This window comes from Lepidochelys kempii, chromosome 7, assembly GCF_965140285.1.
Source record: "Lepidochelys kempii isolate rLepKem1 chromosome 7, rLepKem1.hap1, whole genome shotgun sequence".
NCBI lineage: Eukaryota > Metazoa > Chordata > Testudines > Cheloniidae > Lepidochelys > Lepidochelys kempii.
This window is the reverse complement of record NC_136386.1, coordinates 64,181,147-64,200,522: the sequence shown is the minus strand read 5'-3', so window position 1 is coordinate 64,200,522 and position 19,376 is coordinate 64,181,147. Positions and strand designations below refer to the sequence as shown.

General features: G+C 39.6%; 1 protein-coding gene across 26 annotated transcripts in view; it reads left to right on the top strand.

Annotated features, from left to right (window-relative positions):
- Positions 1-17,519, top strand: part of KCNMA1 (potassium calcium-activated channel subfamily M alpha 1) — an 851,468-nt gene extending 833,949 nt beyond the window's left edge. For 8 of the 26 annotated variants that reach the window (XM_073353215.2, XM_073353211.2, XM_073353201.2 and 5 more), the window contains 6 exons: positions 77-271; positions 3,648-3,766; positions 5,788-6,012; positions 7,369-7,449; positions 7,871-7,899; positions 16,099-17,519. In XM_073353215.2, coding sequence (XP_073209316.1) covers positions 77-271; positions 3,648-3,766; positions 5,788-6,012; positions 7,369-7,449; positions 7,871-7,899; positions 16,099-16,253 — 804 coding nt within the window. In that variant the 3' untranslated portion in view covers positions 16,254-17,519. Of the gene's footprint in view, positions 1-76; positions 272-3,647; positions 3,767-5,787; positions 7,450-7,870; positions 7,900-16,098 lie in introns of those variants that run through there. The other 18 variants (XM_073353218.2, XM_073353216.2, XM_073353208.2 and 15 more) reach the window with 10 other exon arrangements.
- The last annotated feature ends 1,857 nt before the right edge of the window (positions 17,520-19,376 follow it).

Sequence of the window (19,376 nt, the reverse complement as noted above, 5' to 3'; positions counted from 1 at the left end):
GAAAAGTTGTAATTTGGATGTCTTCAGTTGTGACTTTAATGGTGTTTGCTTAAAGAGCTTTCTTTTATCTCTGCAGACATACTTCAATGACAATATCCTCACACTGATACGGACGTTGGTAACAGGAGGAGCCACACCAGAGCTGGAAGCGCTGATTGCTGAGGAGAATGCACTGAGAGGAGGCTACAGCACGCCCCAGACACTTGCAAACAGAGACAGGTGTCGAGTTGCTCAGTTGGCTTTGTATGATGGGCCATTTGCAGACCTAGGGGTAAGATCATGAAAGAAAAGTAATATCAAGACAGCCGTTCCGTAACTGTTTCATCATCTGCTGAATTTTTAAAAAAACGTTTCCATAACAATGAACATGGTGTTCCTCTTTTTTAATTTCTCCCCTGAAAGCCATGGAGTCCACTTGAAATTTTGGGCAGATCTGGTGATACGTTGCTGCTCTCAATACCAAACTGCCCCTACCCTGATTAAGAAGCGGCTCTATAGGCTATGCAGGCTGAAACCAGAAACAACAATATACAAGAAATAATTTCTGTAAGGAGTTCCTCAGGTCCCTTCAGTTGCTGGATCCTCCATATCCACTCTGCTAATTTTTTTCAGAAAGACACTAACATTGCTTCATAGAGCTAGTCCCATTAAAAAAAACAAACCTGTAGTTCTTCACAGTGTCCAAAGGGATGGGTGAGACCGTTTGGATAAAATCAGGGCTGACCCCAAACCCTATTTCTAAAGATGAGCTCAACCTGAAACTTTGTGGTGATTTGATAGGCTTTTTTTAATTTGTGTGCCCCTGAACTTCCCGGTTTTGCTAAGATCATAAACATCAGCTTGAATATTCAGCAAGGAAGATTGTATTTTGTTGTTTCCAACCTATCTGAAATCCATACGTGCTAAAAATCATGTGAGAAACTCTTTTTCTGATTTTCCCATCCCAGTACCCAAAATGTAAAAAGCATCTAGACATATAGAGACATTTATTTGAACCAAACCAAATTGCAATACCTTGTAAATCTTGCTCATGCTTTTCCAAAGCATCCATTTCACCATTCATGGTGTTATAGGGTTGACCTTCATTGTAAATTAATCAAATTTTCTGTGATTTTCATGGAACACAGAACTCTCTTCTCCATGAACAGAACTGGTAAATGCAATCTTAAATCAATGGACAGGCTACAAAATTACACACACACAGCCAATCACCCATCTTTTACTGCAGAAGTCAGAGGAGGATGAAAAAAAGATTTTTAAACTCAAATCATCTCGATAGGATTAACAGATCCTTAATTTGAATGCTCAGATTAACAGTTAGGCAAGTAAAACAGCATTTGCCTGCCAAAGTGTTGATACTTGGGTAGTTAATTTCAGCCTACCTTGAATACCCATAAAATAACAATTAAAGTTATGTCTGCAATTTCCCTTATACAAATTCTGGAGTTGCTGCCATAAAAATGGCTGTTGTGTTCCACCTCTGAGCTGACTACATTTCACTGTTGAGTGAATAAGCCCCACTAGTATGTGGGTCATAGTCATACTGTTGCATTGGCCAACTGTCTGAAACTTTCATTCAGTTGGTCAAAGTAATAATTCTTCTTGAACATTTAATAAAATAACTAGAGCTACTAGGCAAAGGAAAGATGTGATCAAAGTCCAGAGAAGAGCAACAAAAAAGACTTAAGGTCTAGAAAACATGACCTATAAAGGAAGATTGAAAACATTAGGTTCTTTTAGTCTGGAGAAAAGAAGACTGGGGGGGACGGGACATGATAACAGTTTTTAAGTACATAAAAGGGTGTTACAATCAGGAGGCAGAAAATTTGTTCTCTTTAACCTGTGAGGCTATGACATGAAGTAAATGCAGCAAGGGCAGTTTATGTTGGACATTAGGAAAAACTTTCTGTCAGGGTAGTTAAGCACGGGGAAAAATTGCCTAGGGAGGTTGTGGAATCTCTTTCATTGGAGATTTTTTTAAGAGCAGGTTAGACTAACACCTGTCAGGGATGTTCTAGATAATACTTATTCCTGCTTTAAATGCAGGGAACTGGACTAGAAGACCTCTTGAGGTCTCTTCCACTCCTATGATTTAATGATCAAATGTTTGAAAGTGGGGATCAAGCCTTCAACCAAATGCTGCAACATTCAGCTAAGTTGGCCATTAAATTAAGTAACCTAAACGTATTTTATTTTCAAATACTAGAGAACATCTTTCAATCAGTAACTACAAATATTGTTGCAGCTCCAGCTCTACATTAAGTTAACATCCCCAGGAAGGTTACATTAGATAATATTAAGATTACTTTTTAGAAAGGATATAAACACTTACATTTCAGGGCATAAAACAGACACTAATTGATGGATTAGGAACTTTTGCTATTGTCAAGTTATTCTATCACTATCCACCATTCACCTCCCTTGGAAGTGCTCAAGATCGGCTATTGGACAAGACAGACCACTGGTCTGACGCAGTATGTCAATTGATACGTTGTTGTTCTATTCTGAGAGTTCCAAGACACTGGGATCCATGGCTATTTGACAAAACTGAATGAATTTGACATCATAACTGTACTGTAATTTTACTAAATACACATCCCATGCAAGAGTTATAATATGAATATTTTAGCGGTAGTCAATAGTGTGTCATGTGATGCAACAGAATTCTGGATTGTCTAAGTCACTGTACACTATTATAAACAGAGTCTTTATTCACAGGAGTTCTGTTCCAAGCTCTGCCACTGTCTTCAACAATCAGTGAACTTATCTGCAGAATGGGTATACTAATTACTTAAACTCACCCTACCTGTATTAGAAGTGCAATTAGAATTCTAATGCAAGATACCAGGACAACACCGAGTTAGGTCTTTGGAGGCTCTGTTGTTTATCCTGCCTCCATATAACTGCCCTTAACTAGCACCCTTCACTCATAGCTCTCAAAGTGTAGACAAGCAAACTGCAAAGAATTAATACCAATTCTCAATATGGTACTGAGCTTGAACTTCAGCTGGAGTGCATCAGTGGAGCTAAGCCAATTTACAGTATCTGAAATCTGCCCCATCCATGTCTAAGAGCCAATGAATTATATCGACCCAAATGAAGCTTAATTGTTAACTCATGATAATCCAATGGATTACTTAAAGGGCAACTATTTTATTAGAGTCAATTAATTCAGTATTTCAAAGCAGAACTTGTGGGAAAATTTCCCCCTTCATCTCCATCATCTACAAATTATGCTTTTTGCAAGGTTCTAAAGCAGCACCACTTTGCTCTCCATACTGATTTTCTTTCACAACATGCATACTCCCAAAATTGGAGCAAAAAACACCACACATTCTTAATAATTATTTTGTTGAGACCATGTTTCTCTCAAATGATAGAACATCTATTTTCTGTCCCCAAACCTTATTCTTCTAGTTAAAATCAGAGTCACTCACTGATCGCAAGTTCCCATCAAATAAAATCACTGGGCAATAATATCCTATACATACACAGTTTTGCAATTCAACATTTAGATTAGGGATTTTCTTGACTAATTGTTTCTCATCTGTGACAGGTAAACAACAGATTGTGATTCTGTGCCAAAGTGTGAAACAGACTGAAAATACTCCCCCCCCCCCACACACACGCTTTGTTTTGTCTCCTAGGATGGTGGTTGTTATGGAGATCTGTTTTGTAAAGCACTGAAAACATACAATATGCTTTGTTTTGGAATTTACCGATTGAGAGATGCACATCTAAGCACACCTAGCCAATGCACTAAACGGTATGTCTAGACTTTTACTTCTCTTGCTGATTATGCTTCATTCTTCCTGCTGTGGACAATCCAGATGCCTTGTACAGGGCACAAATAATGTTTAAACAATTTTCTCCATTCCCCAACCACTTTCTATATCACTGTGACATGAATACCTCTTCCAATTCTTTGGTGAGCCTTAGTGGAACTCTAACCAATTCAAGCCATACCACAGAATATTGTTTTATTTGTCTTTTTTAAGTTGACAAAAATGAAGTGGCAATGTAGCCATGGTGGTTACACAGACAAGGTGGGTGAGGAATATCTTTTATTGGCCCAACTTCTGTTGGTGAAAGATACATGCTTTTGAACTCTTCTAATGACGTGGCAATTTAAATGCTCAGACAGCACCATATCTTTAATTGTATCCTTACTTAGTCTCATTTATGATAACCCAACATATTCTACTCACAATTGCGGGAGGTGGGGGAGGACTTTACTGTTTGCTACATTTAATCAGCAGTAAATTAGTGTCATTAATATAGTCCTGACGATGTTCTAACCTGCTTTATTACATAAATTTAACCTCTTCTGTACTTAGATAGTGGCCACAGTTTTCTCTGTGATGGGGCTCAGACTGTGAGAAGCACTGTTCTCGGAGCAATATCATATTGCATAACTGACATCCTCAGTAAAACTTTCCCATCGGTTTCCTATTTCGGATAGTTGCATTTTCTCATCATTTCCTTCAGTTAATGGATCAAGACTTGGGGATCTATATGGTTTTCGTTGCACAGAAGCCATCTTAATGCAATATTCTGATTGCACAAAGACAACATTTCCATGGGTTTCAGTGGGAGCAGGATCTGGGCCAATGTATGCATCAAAGAGGACCATATTCACTTTGGCCATCAGTTTGCTAAGCTTCTATGAGTAGAGGGTTTTACTTTACTAAACAATAACCACATCATACAAACCCCACTGTAACTGGCCCTAATCTGCACATTCACAAATGCTGCAGAAAGACTCACCACTGAATGGGTAAGGCAAACAAGCAACCCTATCACCCTCTGAGGTGGTTCCTCCTACTTTAGACTTGGGACATCTTGGATAGAGCAGGGCAGTGAAACTTTGATTGTCACTTTACTGATTGCTAGCTCTTCTGTGGATAAGCAAAATACTTCAGTCTCCAAGACTGCCAAGCCAGATCTTTCAAAAGCACTAAATTCACTTGGAGAAAAAAAAATTGGTAGGGCCAAATTGTGGCATTCTTGATCAGTTTTTAATGATTTAAGCAAAAAATTCCCATTTACTTACATAAAATGCTTACTGAATAGTTGTGGACTGAGTAAGGCGTCAGTCTACAATTATCAGTCACGTAAAAGAAAAAAAACATAATTCTGCTCTTGGATACAGCTTGGGGCCTGCCTTGTGAAGTCAGTGAGCACCATGTGCATGCAGAATTTCACTGAGAGAGTTTGTAAGCTACCCTTGCCTTGCACAGAGTTGTTTGACGTTGTGAAGCTTCAGGTTAATTGGCAGTTTTTGTTTGCATCTGCAAATGTAGGTGTTGATTTTCTTGCATTTATAAATACACCTAAAGATCATGGAGACAATGTTTAGCCTTACTGCAGTGTTTATTAATTTATTTTTCTATACACATTCATTGCAAAAGAACATTTTTTTTTTCCTCTAGTGCTCCTTGACAGTACTTAAATAGACCACCATGGACCACACATGTAATGCCCTCACTTCAGCAATTATTTAAATGTTTTTGCTAGTGCATTACTGCTGGTTCTTGAGGACGTTAACTCCCCCACCAATGTATCAGCAAGGTGGTAGAATGAGTTCCAAAGGTGAGAATATTTGGTTCAGAAGCCGCCACTGATTGTGGCAGCCTGACACGGGTGGTCTGTGAGTAGATTGCCAGGTTGTTATACAAACTAAATATGTATTACAACTAAGGAGGTAGAAGTGCAAAATTTCAGATAAATGTTTCTAGAGGAGATTTTAATGCAAATCTAAAGCCACTTTCTTTTTTGCTTTTCTAGCTATGTTATCACAAACCCACCCTATGAGTTTGAGCTTGTGCCCACAGACTTGATCTTCTGTTTGATGCAATTTGACCACAATGCTGGCCAGTCCCGGGCCAGTCTCTCTCATTCCTCCCATTCTTCGTACTCCTCCAGCAAAAAGAGCTCATCGGTTCACTCTATCCCATCGACAGCAAACCGACAGAACCGCACCAAGACTCGGGACTCCCGGGAAAAACAGAAGTATGTGCAAGAAGATAGACTTTGATATGTGTACCCACCCCTACCGTGTGTGAAACTTGCATCTGCCACCCTTTCCCCCCAGTTGGCGTTTCCCTGTTTTCCTATGGAGTTCTTCTCCCTCCTTTTTTGTACTCATATTTTACATATCTATGACAGTGTGCATGTGATTATCATTTTTATTTCACCACCATAAAACCCTTAAGCACAACAGCAACAAAGCAGACGGACCAAAAGTTATTTATGATGCTAAGGGGGGAAAAAACCTAAACCCATAGGCATGCCAAAAACATAAATAACTCACCGTAGCACCTACTCTACATATCAGAAGATAGAATGTGTTTAGCATGAACACTTGATGTCAGAGTTACACAAAGTTAGTTATTTAATGCAGAAGTGTTGCTGTATTGGGGTTTTTGTTAAAACACACACAAGAAGTTAGTACCTTTATTTGAAGCTTGGAAGGCTTACCCACTGAAAAAACCAAACTACTGATTGTTTCGCTGAAATAGCATAAGGCTTTCACCCTTTGTAGAGATTATTAAGCACCTGCTCTATACCAAAGTAACAGCATCAGAGACTTGTATAAGGACGTTATACTGTCCTTTTAGAGAGAACATCTCCTCCCTTTAACGCTGAAATTTTCTGGGCAAGGAGTTGTAAAACTCTAAGTTTAAAAAAAAGTGTCTAATAGCATGTTAAATTATTATTCTTTCTATTTATACTGCCATATGAGTAGCTACATTTTCGTTCACTTTTGACATTTGGGATGAAAAGCCATATGTTTCTTGGATGTAAGTCATTAAAAACTGCTTTCCCAGTACTTTTACATCTTTGAAAGGTAACTAATTCACCTTATGTACAGAGAAGAGAAAGTATTTTTCAGTATCATCCCCTAAGCATCAGTCTTCAGGGGACTTTACCTCCTGATGGTAGTTTAACTTTGTCAAGTTTGGTATAGACCCTTCATTAAATGTCCTAATTAATAGGAAGAAATCCTGGACTGTGTTCTGGTTTGTGAAGGGTGCATGCCAGCAATGCCCCACACATTAACCTATATGTATTCCCAAACCCAGTAGTGGCTACTCATGGACTAGAGTGGAGCAGAAGGAAAGATGCTGTGTGCTAGGTTGCTCCTAACCACAATATTGGAGGAGTACTATAATATTTGCAGTGCAGCCGCTGTACTTGCCAGAATTTGGATTGCTTACCAGTTATTCAGTTAGCTAAGCTAAAGTTGTGGCAGAAAATTAAGATAGAAAGCCACAAAAATGTATTTTTCAAACCTGTTTTAAATGCTCTGGGGAAAAGGATGCCATGAAATCATATCACCTACTTCATTTGTGCCTGGCTGCCCAGCACAGAAGGTGTATCTCTAGGAAACATATGCAAGAGGAGGAGTCGCATGGTAGCTGCCAAACAGCAAGAGGTGTTTTTATGGTTAGTGCTGTTTTTTCCCCTCTCTTCTCCCCAAGCATGGTAATTTTGGAGCTTTGCTTGCTGTGTGAATCAACAATGAAGTCAAGCACTTTTACTGACAAAACCTGGTATGGTACAACTGGGGCTACCCACAGTGCAGCATTAAGAATAATGATTGGAATGAGAAATGTATGTGTGTGTGTGTGTGTAATCAAATGCAGCTGCAAGTCTGATCAGGCGAAGGTATTTCAAATTATGTTTGTCCCTCATCCCAAAAATCCTTGTATATGAAGACAAATTCAGGTATTCTTTGAAAACAGTTATGAAGGTTTGCCCTAAGAACACTCATAACTACAAGGCTGTGCCAGTTAAAGTGCTCAACAGGAAATTTGACAGTTTAAAAGCATTGTAAAACTTACATAGCTTACTTCTCTTTCTAAAGTGCAACAAGGATGAATAGAATGGGCCAAGGTATGACAATTAATGGTTCTGCATGACCTAGCAACTGCTGTGGGTTTCCTTCTATAACCTTGTCCTTGTGAAAACTTGTGGAATTAAAAAAAAAATGAGAAACTTTATTCAGTTATTGGTTTATTTTTTTAATTCTTTTGCTTTTTTTCCCCTAAATCAAAAGTAAAACTGGCTGCTGCTGCTGTTGCTCAACCCTATTTTATTTTTATCCTCTCACCTGCTTGCCTTTTAATTGCACGTGTCCACTACTAAACATCTAACCACCTGCAGAGTAAAAATGTTTACCTATTGCAGACATCATTTTAACTTGCCAAATCCTCATTTCCATTCCACTTTTCTCCCACACCCTTTAACCAAGTTCATGAACATTTTATTTGTTAGCAGCTTTCACATGCTTTTCTGTTACCATTTCATCTCTTTGACTAGGGAGTTAATATGGAATCGGTTGTCACAGACTTCTATGCATGCACAATTATGCAAGTACTGTTTTTCAAATATGATCATTTCTGTCTTAGACAGAAAGCGATAGACAATTAGAGAACCAATTTGTCCACTTTGGGAACAGAGCAGAAAATGAAACACTAAATATGAGATCCTCCATGGCCTTACTAAGGACTAATTCTCCATGGGAATTTTGCCTCAGGCAGAAGGAGTGAAAAAGGACTTGAGGACTGGGCCAAATACATTTTTATTGCTGTCAATATACAGCATGTTGAATCATATATAGGAAACTATGAGGATTTTTTTTTACAGTGGTCTACAGAGACTATTGTCCTTTGTATATGACAAATACTGGAGTGTTTAAACCAGATTGGGGCTCTCTAGCCTCAAAAATATTTTATAACATTTTCAATGACACTATGGAAATTTTCTATCACCCCAGAGATCTAGAGCTACCCAAAGTCAAGAATTGCTGTCACCCTCGATTTCTAACTGCTACTCCTGGTAAACGCATTGTTTTCTTTTACAAATATAAGGACCACATTAACTATTGGTGTAAGACGGCATAACTCCATTGATTTAAGCTGAGTTATGGCAACATTAAATGAATTTGTCCCAGAATATATACATAAAAATGTTTGGTTTAAAGTACTCTGCTCCACCCCAAAGGTGAAAAATTGTATAAAAGGTAGAAGATTGCAATGTTGTGTGTCTTGTATTTGAAACTCTGGTTAAAGAATACTCCTGTAAAGGAAAAGCCAGAGGGAGTTGTATTCCTACAGGAACAATTACGTGAAACTCTCAGGTTTCTATGGTAACAGGCCTTTCCATGGTTCAGATATTGAGCTTGTTTAGGTGCTTTCTGTAAATTTCGTAGTATTTGCTGTACTCTCTCTTTCCCCCATAGCAAGTTAGGCACATAAGCCCACCAAATATGAAAGTGCCCCATCCATTATACCCAGGGGTGAAAGTAAGGCGGTACGGGCCAGTACGGCGTACCGGTAAAAAGTGGCCGCCTGTACCAGCCCGTACCACTGACTTTAAAGCACTGCCGGGGTTGCTACCGGCAGGGCCGCCGCCAGGGGATGGGGTGGGGTGGGGGGCACAAAAGGGGCAGTGACGTTAAAGTGCTGCCGCGGCAAAAAGACCTACTTAAAGTGCTGCCTGCCCCTTTTGCCACGCCCCCACCCTCCCCCGGCTGCCAACAGTGGGGCGGGGGGGCAAAAGGAGCAGCTATCCTGGGCCCTTTACGTCACCGCTGGTGGCACGGGTGGGCTGGCTGGGGGACACTGCCCCCCCAGCCCAGCCCCTTCCGGGAGCGGGGGTAAAGCTGCCCCTTCCCCAGTACCGGTAAGAGAGAAATTTTACTTTCACCCCTGATTATACCACTACCTTGCAAAAACTGAGATTTCCTTCCTATTCTGCATTGCCAACTGGAGTCCGAATAACTTGTATCATGCTATAAAAAAGTAATTATTAGGTACCAATGTGCATCCATTAGGCTGACAGACAAAGGGCCAAGATCCTGACACTGGCTGAGCAGGCCTCCACTGCCCCTGAAGTCAGCAGGCCCAACCTTCCCTGCCCTGTAAAGGCAAAGCTGCCATTAACACCAGAGGGAATTAAACACATCTGCTCCCCAACACATCATTTTTTTACAAATGTGTGTGTGTGCAAGTTTGTATCATCTATTCAACCATTAGCGGAGTCCTTCAAACCTTGTAGTATATTTGCAAGGAGAGCTGTATTAGAACCAGTCAAAAAAATTCACAACTAATGAGAGCAGTTTCACCAAGCTGCAAATTGATTATCATAAAATACTCCCCTGCCAAACTAACAATACTGGGTGGGTGGGGAAACTTCTAGTATTTCCTAGTTAGGAAGCAACTGCATGCAAGATTGTCTAACACCACAATATAATTTTAAGTAGGCTGCCTATATTGTTACCTTTTTGTTATGCTCTTAGCTGTTTTTTTTCTGTATCAGCCGCGAAAATATTTTGCTTTAACACATTAGCTCCAAACCACAGCTTGCAACAAGAGTATGCTCTGAATTACCCCCTATGGCTGTACAGTATCTTCCTTGCCTCACCTCTGGGGATGGAGTCTTCTGAAGGCATACTCATGGATTTAGGGTTTAGCACTTTCACAACTAAAAGTGAACACGCCAACATAACCACAATCATCATTGCCAGTCCCTCACACCATATGCTAACTAAATATGGGTGAACCCTGAATGGGTCCATTCATGTAACACACTTGAATCACATTTTTCAGGGTCAATTTGAAGCAGATGGCATCAACCCCAGGCTCATTTGGGGGAATCCACTGATCTCAAGCCTCCTAAGAAACCTAATGCCCAGACACCACTCCCCCGCCCCACTTCCCTTCCACCTACCTTTGTAGTCTTCCAGAGGGTCTGCTTCCCCTAGCCCCTGGCCCGGGGGTGGTGGTGGTCTCCAGGAAGTATCACTTTTCCATGGCAGGTGATGTTTTTTAAAGGGCCTGTAGCAAAGGAAGCAGGAAGTGCCCCCAAGTTAGAACATTGGACATGCCCTTGCAGCGCCACAATAATAAGAATTCTGAGGTATTCCATGTTTGCCAGCTACTGTGCTGGGGATTCTGGGACATCTACCTCCCTGGCCCAGCTGCCAGAGCAGTAGCGTGTTCCCCACTATACTACAAGGGGTGGGGGGGGAGTGAGACACACCTATCTGAAGCGTATTTGGATTTGGCTTGGCCGGGGGGGTAGCCGCTTAAGCAGCCACCAAGCTGTAGAACCTGCTGTGAGCTAAGGGGCTATTCTGCACTCCCTGGAGACTGAAAAGTGGGTCAGCAGGCATTGTTAAGGAACATAAAGGGGTAAGACCACTCTACCCTTGACAGCGTCAACACTCAAATATCAGCGTCTGCAGTGTATTTTATTGGAGGTGGCATCAGGGGCTGTTTCTAACTAGCTCCCCAGTTGACGCCCCCTCTCCCCCCCGCCTTCAAGCTACTGATGTAGTGAGATTGCACACGCTCCTCTCCCCACACACAACATATTCTGTAAGACTGGCTATGGGCCAGGATGCTCAGCTGCTGTGTGCTACAGCATTTTCTTTTATATGACTCCCAGAAACATTAGGGAAAACTTTTATCATTGAAAATTCCTTTTACACAGGTACATACATCTTGCAGGTGAGTGTGGTGTTCAGTGTCTTTAATAAAACCCATGTCCCAGCCAAAGGACACTCAGGAACAACAATAAAAGTTAGTCTCTGGGTGAATGGTGTGAGGCAACAGACCTAATCTGAACACCAATCCGTAACCAAAATCAAAAAGTGGTTTTGGTTTGCGAAAGTAATTGTATTATTTTTCTTCAAAATTAAAAAGGCCATAGTTGCTCATGTTTCTATAGCAAGCTGATCACTAGTTAGGGGCAAGAAGAAATCCGCCCCAAACTATTATGTGTATTAGGGAACTTTAGGCCTCCCTGCGAAACGCTCACTACTATAGGCCATTGGACTTGGTTTTGTATGGCAACTGTTATTAAATCTGAGGTGCTTAGATAAAGGGCCATATACACAGATGTCTAGCTAGATTTAAGACTCAGCACACACCTGAAGAACATCCCCATGTGGAACTGTGAGACAGGGAAGAATAATTGACTTGCCCAAGGTTACACAAGAAGTCTATGGTGAGAACTGAACTCAGATCCCCCAGGTCCTGTACTTTAACCACTAACCTAGCCTTCCTCCCCACTTTTGTTAGCCTTACACTATTATAAATGTTCTTCAGGCCAATGCCAGAGGCACGAATGGAAAAATACCATGAGAAAGCCTGGTCTTATGAAATTGCCAGCCCACCTGAGCAGAGCCAAAGGGTTCTGATAGCTTTGGATGAGACCTGTAGGTGCTTTATCTGAACCAAATGTGAGGGCTGTCACCAGTTCTATGCTACAGCTAAAAGTAAAGCTACCTTCAGTCTTTTGTCACAATAAAATGGTCTCCCTTAAAGAGGCAGCATTTGCTCTGAGTAGCCATGCAGTGGGTATTAGTCTCAGACCCCACTGTGCAGCAACTGTGGGAAATGTTTAATGGAAGCCAATGTGTTTTATGTAGCTAGATTTCATTATTAATAAAAGAAATTTGTATTTTAAGCACTAGACTCCAGAAATAGCTGTTTCGATAGAGCAAGGTCCTTGGGAACATGAAAATAGCCCTTTTGCCTTCACTGGGATTACTCACAGACTTAGAGCTATAACCTTGCTGAACTGAGGGTTTGCAACACATTTCTGACTCCTAATTTTCTTATTGCCCTTTTCTGCATATTACATAGACCCTTTCTAAGTGGCTGTTTCCTTTACGGGTGCTGGTAGCCCTTTAAAAAAAAACCCTAGCATTTCATAGCAGAGGTAAATCCTTTCTGTGCCATGCCACAAGACAGTGCTGTTTTGGCCTGAGTTCATAGAGCATACAGGGTTCTTTAAACAGGACCTACAAAATCATTCCCCTGCCGCCCCAAGGCTCTCACTTAGACAAATGTGACACATGGACAAATGTTCAAGTGCCAAGAAGTGCCACATCATTAGTGGAGAACTCAATATATGAAGACTTCTGAAAGGAGAGGATATTATGGATGGATTTAAGGAAAGGCAAGGTGTGTCATTTACGGAGAGCAGGAGGCTGTTCCAAGCACAAAGTGATTGTGAAGCCAAAACTGAGAGAAATCAAAGAAAAAATATAACGACTGAGAGAGGGTGTAGGATGAGATGAGAGCAGAATAGTACAGAGGCCTGAAGATAAGTCTGAGCAGAGCTTGAACCAGTTCTGAAGGAGAGAGAAAGTGGCTTTCAAGGCAGTCCGGCCATAATTTGGTCAGAGAAGGAAGATGATCTGAGCAGCAAAGACATAAAAGGTAAGGAGCTGATGAGTCCCAGGACCTGAAACGAGAGGACCATGCAAGGGTCAGAGTTTCAGCATTAAGGAGTGATGGAATTAAAAAGCAAAAAAAAGGAACGTACAAGTAGTTTTCTATATTTTATATACAGAATGAATGCAAAAGGGAATTGACAGTGTCTGTACTTTTAAAGGTCAGCATGAATTGTACCGTGAAGACTAATATATTAGCAATTACCTAGTGTAGCTGTTGCAAATTTCAGGGAAAGCTGGGTAGATGGAAAAGCTTTTCATCTGCTGCTGGAAGGAGAGGGGACACAGTTCATCCTCGTCCTTCGCACCACCACCATTTCCTCCTTCTGACACCAGGCGATTGAAATAACTTTCACCAAGTTCTCTTTGTAAACAAAGTGTGTGAGCGGTATGCAAAAAAGTCAGATAAAAGTACACAGTGCTTAACTTGCCTCAAAATCATTTAAAACACAAACCATTTGAAAACTGTTAGTTTGAAATTGTTTGTGAGATCTTGCAAGGCTTTTAAAACATGATAACCATCACACTTTACACCTCTCTGAAAGGTTAGTTTAATCGTAGATCACACAAAATTGGTTTCCACAAATGCATAATGGTTCATGTGTCACACTTGAACTAAATGGTTTTTTAAATGGAGCTGAAATTATTTTGATGTGTACACATTCCCAGATTTTTTCCCCTACACCCTTTCGTAAACCAGCCCACATCAGGCTTTTCCTTAAAGTCTCATTAATAATTCAAATGTTCTGATGACTTTAAAAGATCTATGGAATTGAAGCTTTTTTTAAAAAAAAATACTGCTTGACAAAAAGATAAATGAATGTAGAAAGCAGCAGTAGGAGTCTGGCAAGCTGTAGATCATTTCAGAACAGATTGTAACTTTATCATTCTGTCAGGAAGAATAATTTAAAGCACTTAATCAGTTAGCTTCACTGTGCAGGATGTAACATTAGGAATTCCTATCGTTCAATCTGTTCAAATCAAAGGGAGCTTAATTATAATAGGTAAGGGGGGGGGGACTGAACATTGTTCAGACTCAGACAACTTTACTGGGGAAGGGAATAAGCACCCTGACCTGCAATGAGTATGACTTTTTAAAAGGATCTAAGATGACAGGAGAAAACAATGTATTAGCCTTGACTTGCCTTCAATGGCAAGGCATTAATAACTGCTCTTATAATCGCTTAAGGTTTTAATTAAAAGCTCTAAAAGAATACACAAGCATCGAATCCACTAGTAAAAAATTTCAGACATGGATGGATGTCTACTGATAGGTACCCAAAAGCTGTAACCATTGCGTGCTCGGCACTTCTGAAAGTCTGCCCACCTATTTAGGCACCTAAAGTTAGGCATCCATGTTTGAAAATGTTGTCCTTATTTCCTGCTGTTCCATCTGAATAGCATCATCTCTGCTTCCTCTCCTGAACTCTTTAGTGTTCCTGTGCTTTTTTTTTTTTTTTTTAAAACAGCCACCACATTCCAGTCCAGGCTGCATTTCCATGATGAGCAAAGTGTTAGTTTGTATAATACACTCTGGCAGTGAAGTCTGGGAGAATCCCCTTTGGGAGGAAAGGGCCACATAAATGTAAGCCCACCATCAACATAAGAAACAAGAATACATAAACACCACCCACATATGCTGTAATTAAATTCCATCCCTAGGGCCAATCCCCTCATTTATTTCAGGGGAAAACAAAAGAGTGGGGAAAGGAGAGGTATCACACAAAAATGCTTCCCTGTAATTAAGAAGTGACTTTAGCAGCTCTGCTCTATAAACAATTTAAGGAAAAAGTCTAGTTATATTTAGGATTTTCTCATACAGGACTTTTAACAAGTTTTATTCACAGCTGAGCAGTGCAAGGGGTGCATCTACCACAGCGGAGACATCAAAGTCTTATGCAAGTAAACAGCAAACTGCACTTTTTTGGTCTCTCAATATTCCCCCACTCCCTCAAATTTCAACTCTAAAATTGTTACTATATTCATGCAAATGGATACTGAACACAGAGAAAGGAAAAGCCTCCCCATTTCTCTTCCCATTCTTTGCCTGTTGGTCCCCCCGCTTCATCTCCCATGCTTCCATTCACCATTCATTCATTCCATTTAGACTAATGTAATATTGGGGCTGGCACCTGGCCCAGTCATCTGAACCATCTGTATCTGTATACAATGGGATAGTTCAGCAGCACTCAAGCAGCCAGGTTGACAATATCAAAACATTGGCCATGACATCCAGGAACATACCCAGTCCCCACTTTGAACCTCTTTGTATTCTAGTGCCAAACCCCGAGGAAGGATCTGAAATATTTCCCACATCACTAACATGGTTTTTCAGATTCATCCAGAAATTACTGAATTTCTAGTAAGGGCTGGAAGCAGAAGTGCGAGAAATCATGGGCTTGTATGTGCCAGTTGTGCAGACCCATGAGGTTCAAATGGTTCAGAGAAATCTGAATTTTCAGGTACGTCCGTGAACCAAACAAACCTCCCAAACATTAGGAGAGTATCCCAGCACTAACCACATTATGCTCCCAGCTTCTAATTTCATCCTTTTTATTTCTGATAATAGCTTAGCATACTTTAAAAATCTCGTACATTCAAACAACCCAGCAAGCTGCCAGTTTTCTTTAACCCTTTACTACCAACCCTGTAAACATCATCTTCTCCTTTTATAATATGTGTTCTCAGGTGTATTAATCTACCACACTCTGCTGCTAGCAATTATTCAATGTTACCCTCTATTGATTGCCTTTCGTCTATGAACTTTACTGACTGCTTTTTGCACTGCACTAATTAAACTTCTCATTTTCCCTCCTTGTTCTGTCTCTATCCATTTTGCTCTTTAGCAGAAAAGAAATGGTTTACAGATGAGCCGGATAATGCATATCCCAGAAACATTCAAATCAAGCCCATGAGCACTCACATGGCCAATCAGATCAATCAGTATAAATCTACAAGCAGCTTGATACCACCAATCAGAGAAGTTGAAGATGAATGTTGACTCACAGGAGGCCAGAACTATTTTTTTAAAAGCCTGACAAACTTCATGAATGGTGATGTGACATTTATTCCTCTTACATGCCGACCCACTCGTGGAAAAGTTATGAAGGGCGAGTGTTATGGAAAACTAAAGTAGACAGATCTTTGTTTGTCTGCCTTTAATATTGCTTCCATGTATTTTGGAAACTATTTCATTTATAAATGAACATAATCAAAAATAGTCATGTATAGCCTCTAGCATTTTAAATTATTTTTATTTATTAGAAAGAAAATATATTTTTCTTTTTTTCATCGTCAGGTTTTTTTCCCCCCCTTAAAACAGCTGCATATGTGGCCAGACTCCTAAAAAATTTTTTTTTTAAATCTGCTCTTGCTATCTCTCATCTTTGAGGAGAAAGATGGTCACAATTATGAGGAAATGTAACCAAGGGAGATAAATAATATATTAAAAAATACAAGATCCAACTTGTATTTTAATAAATCAAAAAAAGAACAGTTCACCAACATGTTTCTTTACTGGAGACTATGTATTTTGTTCAGCATTGACACCAGCTCTTAATAAACTGAAACATATTTATTTTCAAAGCTGAAAGTCATATTTTTGTAGAATTAACATTCTTTCTGAACTATTCATCGTTTTATTATCATATACAGCGAAGACCTTCCTAACGATCATCTTAAGTACCGGTAAATTTAAGGTCAAAAACAACCAAAACCATGCATTGGTAACTTTCTATGACAATAGGGTAGTGAACATTAGTGTAAAACAAAGGGCATGCAGATAAGAATCTCATAGTGGCACTTTCTTATAGGTTGCAAAATGTGCAATTCTGCTTTGCTTCATGTTGCATATTATCAATCAGCATTTGCCGACTCATGGAGTTCAACCTTGGAAAATCCTCTTCTTTTGCCAGGTTTCTGAGTATTTTAATGCAGGGTGTCTAAACAGTACATCAGATCATGATATTCTAAACTCACTCATCTACTATATTAAACTGAGTTCTTGTTTAAAACGACTGGAGTTGGGCCTGAACCAAACTTTATCTGAGCCAAACACTCCTTGAAATGTGGCAAAGTTTGGGTCCATAGCACACTTTTGCTGATGGCCCATGTTTCAGCAACAGATAGAATCAAATGCCCAGCTCTGAGCACACCTGCACGATAGGTGAGTTCAGATCAGGGTACAAACTCTGCAGCTCAGGCTCATGTCTACAGTGTCTCAACTTGTTGTTGCCAGTTCATTTCTATAAAAATCTTTTCAATATTATTGTTTGCTTATTTCTTTAAGTTGCTGGGACTCCACTCATAAAGGTACAGTGATAACCAAAACAAAACAATAGCAATGAATGTATTTAATATGATAACTTACAAAAAGCCGTTGAAAAGCTGCCTACAGTGAAATCAATTGTATCAGCAGTTTCACAAAGTGGCCAACAAGCTTTATAGCCATCAGACAAAATTGTGATGTTTCATATCTGTGCTGCAGTATGTATTCACCCAGGCATTTGATGTTCTAAGCGATTTAGCAACTCTCTCAATTTCAAATTAACATTTGATACAACTGGATGAAAGAATGAGCTACTGAAGATAAAAAAGGCCCCACAGGAAAAGAAAGGTAGGGTCCCATTGCGCAAGTTAATTTTAGGCTTTGTACTTTTGCAGAGTTGTAAAAAACCAAGATAAAACATACTGTGGCACTATTATCATTAGAGAAATATCAGTGAGTCAGACACATACAGAGCAGATGAATTTACTGTGGAAAAAACCGTCCACTATATAATCCAACATTTAAGCTAAACTATCTCAGCTTCAATGTTTGTTCACTGGCTGCAGTACAAATGTAACCATAATGCCACCTAAACAGGCTTTATTCTGGAGTGACTTTTTGGACTGTGACTACTTTGTTGTTACATTTTGTAGATTAGTAATTTTAAAAAAAAATTAACAAGAATTGTGAATATAATGTATGTAAAATTGGATTGTTTAAAAATATTTATAATCACTATCCTATGAAGAAACAAAATAACTTGAGCAGTTTTTATTAATATTTAACCCATTTTGCAATACCCAAAATAAAGGAAGAATCTGGTGGTTTTGATTTGTTACCACTTTAGCTAATGGCAGGCTATAATTTGCATTCTGGTTTTGCATTGGGTCACTTTAAACCTTTCCTTTAAAGTCAGTACTCCTTTTTCATTCATGAACTGCAATAATTTTATTACCAGAGTAAAAAGTTGGCCTCAATCCCAATAAAATTGTTGAAATTTGTGTCAATCTTAGCCAAATACATTTGATTTTTATAGGTCACTTGTTTTATGGCAGGCATAGGAAATTATTTCTGTAACATTCAACTTAAGAGTACTTAAAATTATTGTGCACAGTGCCATTTCTTAGCATCCTTCCTTTCAATAAAAACTTTATCATATACATGAGAATAAAAAAAAAAACCCACCAACATTGCCAAAGCCTGTATGTCTGTGTCTGCTGTTGAACTAATACCCAGTGTGGCTGCCACTATAATGAAGTCTTGGCCAACACAAGACTCAGATCTATTAATACAGCTAATGGCCATAGCATCCATGTATACAAACAGATCTGGGGGGCTGTAAATAATTAACAACAAACATTTCCTACTCTTTCCTTTGATTACTAAAGAGTTTTTGAGGCAAAGGTCTGGATTTGGTGAGTTTTTGACAGACGTAGAACACCTGGGTCACAGGTGAACTATCATACATATATAGTATACTGTATTCAGTAGAACCATGTATAGTTAATTATATGGAGGACAGGAAAGTTCCAGTTTTTAGATCTTTTGCAATTCAAAACAATGGTCAAATGGAGGCAATGTGTGTGCATCTGAAAGCTCTGTCCTCTATACCCATCCTGGGTCTGTCCTGTCATTTATTCAGTACAGTAATTAGAGTTGGGACAGGTCTATTAAATCTATCCCTCTGCCATGACAAGCTGTAGTCCCCCTGATATAGGACGTATCAAATACTAAACTGATAATTCATTGGTCAAAAGGCCATGAAGCTGCAATACAATCTGTGTACCTGTGCATGCGTACATGTGTGTGTCAGTCATCAGGGCCTCTCAAGCAAAGTGACTACTGGAATGTCACAGG